The sequence below is a fragment of the Amphimedon queenslandica genome, unplaced genomic scaffold (assembly GCF_000090795.2).
Source record: "Amphimedon queenslandica unplaced genomic scaffold, v1.1 AMPQUscaffold_7259_Cont20788, whole genome shotgun sequence".
In the NCBI taxonomy this organism is placed as follows: Eukaryota; Metazoa; Porifera; class Demospongiae; order Haplosclerida; family Niphatidae; genus Amphimedon; species Amphimedon queenslandica.
Genome location: NW_003552455.1, coordinates 88 through 2,053, shown reverse-complemented (window position 1 = coordinate 2,053; position 1,966 = coordinate 88). Strand labels below are relative to the sequence as shown.

The following is a 1,966-nucleotide window of genomic DNA, read 5'->3' as shown; positions in this document are numbered from 1 at the left end:
ATGGATATCTGGGGAGGAGAAACTTTGGTGAGAGAATAAAAATTAAAGATATTGCATTATGATGATTTATTAATAGAAATATCATTTCGAACTTGGATGTGTGGTGGATCACTAGAGATCATCCCTTGTTCTAGAGTTGGCCATGTATTTAGGAAAAGACATCCGTATGTATTTCCAGGAGGCAATGCAATGACTTATATGAAGTTAGCTTGAATGATTATTAATATGTGATATTTGAATGATTGTTAATATGTGATATAATTATGACTCTTGTATTTTGTTTATTAATAGAAATACAAAACGTGCTGCTGAAGTGTGGATGGACAATTACAAAGATTATTATTATTCTGCAAGACCATCAGCAAAGGGAAGAGACATGGGCAGGTACATGTATGATAGATTAATAGTACTGTGAGTAGTATCAGGGTTTTATTTGAATTGTAAGACCAGTGCAGGGTAGTTTGACAAAAATCATAAGGAAAGAATTCTCCATTTTTATAATTTTTCCTGACACATATAGACGTCCTTATGCTGTGTATCAACTTTGTGCTGATTCCCATTGAAATTGGATTTGTTACGAATTTTTTAACTTACTTCAAATGCCATGTACTGTATTGTAGTGCTTGCCAGCTCATGAAACATGCTGTTTAGCTCACTTAGCATGCTTTGTGGGAAACCCTGATTAGTATGACATTGTCATTATACTGTATTTGTAGCATCAAGAGTCGTGTGGCATTAAGGAAACGATTGAATTGCACCACTTTTGATTGGTACATGAAGAATGTTTATCCAGAGCTAAGGTATAAACAATGTGTAATACACTGTACTCCTATCACTAATTATTAGTGTTCCGTCTTCTACTAATAACAAACATGGAAAGTTAAAGCAAAATAATCTTTGTTTGGATACACTTGGACATCAAGCTGGTGAACCTGTTGGACTACAAGATTGTCAACAAAGTAGACAAGGATATCAGGTACAGTGATGACAACTGAGGGTGTACATGTACCTTTACATCAAGGTTTCCCACAAACCATGTTTCATAGCTGACAAGCCTTACAATATAGCATATGGCTTTTGGAGCAAATTCAAAAACTCGCAAAAATCTAATTTTTAAATGAAAAATTTTGTCCTAGCCATTTTTTGTTGAAATACTCTGTACTCTAGAGTTTTTGACCAGATTTAAAATTCGCTGACAAGAAGCTGAGTACTATATACTAGTATTGAGCTTCTTTCTGCTATTATTTCTAGAGTTCAGTATTACTCTTGCTATGGTATTATATTATAGGACTGGAGTATTGCTATGAAAGGACTTATTCGTCATTTAAACTTATGCTTAGAAGCAAGAGGACAGATTGTTCACCTCCAGTATTGCTCTAAGGATCACATTCAAAACTGGGAGCACACTAAGAACAATCATATTGTACACCTTAGCACTAAACTGTGTCTCAGCAGTAGACACTCATTAAATGAACTGACTTTAGAAATTTGTGATGATAAAAGCAATAATCAGCAATGGTTCATAGTATCATGACTTTTAATATATCTCTTTTTGTTATTTAATTGAAAGCTGTTCTTTTGAAACTTATTCCAAACTTATTTCCTGTACTCTAATGCTTATTCATACCGTATAGCTGGAAAAGTTCATGGGAATTATATTTTGCAATTTTGTACCCATATAGCTTATTTTAATGTTTGTGGAATTTAATTTTGCTAGTGTAGGCGTGTACTGTTGATACACCCATTACTTATGATGCTTTGCGGAATTAAATTGTTTTTATGATGAACAGCAAACAGCAAATATTTCCAGCTATACGGTATCTTTCATATGTAGTATCTATGATAATATCTATGGTTTTACCATAGATTTTATAACTACCCTCGCTTCACATCACGCCTACGCGTGGCTCGGGTAATCAGTTTGACTCCATACACCCACCTTGCAAGTGCAACTTGGTCGTTATTA

The 1,966-nt window shown here is 34.1% G+C and overlaps 1 protein-coding gene across 1 annotated transcript; it reads left to right on the top strand.

The window, feature by feature from the left end:
* The first annotated feature begins 81 nt into the window (after window positions 1-81).
* On the top strand, window positions 82-1,595 carry LOC105315886 (polypeptide N-acetylgalactosaminyltransferase 2-like). Its single transcript, XM_011410653.2, has 5 exons — window positions 82-203; window positions 292-384; window positions 717-800; window positions 847-976; window positions 1,289-1,595. Exons 1-5 carry the CDS (start codon window positions 97-99, stop codon window positions 1,532-1,534), a joined length of 660 nt encoding a protein of 219 aa, XP_011408955.2. The 5' UTR covers window positions 82-96; the 3' UTR covers window positions 1,535-1,595.
* The last annotated feature ends 371 nt before the right edge of the window (window positions 1,596-1,966 follow it).

Excerpts from the sequence above, each read along its gene's own strand:
- LOC105315886 (XM_011410653.2), top strand. The coding sequence starts at position 97 with ATGTGTGGTGGATCACTAGAGATCATCCCTTGTTCTAGAGTTGGCCAT. Across the intron at positions 801-846 it reads AATGTTTATCCAGAGCTAAG|TGTTCCGTCTTCTACTAATA; the intron begins GTATAAACAATG and ends ACTAATTATTAG. Across the intron at positions 977-1,288 it reads AAAGTAGACAAGGATATCAG|GACTGGAGTATTGCTATGAA; the intron begins GTACAGTGATGA and ends ATTATATTATAG.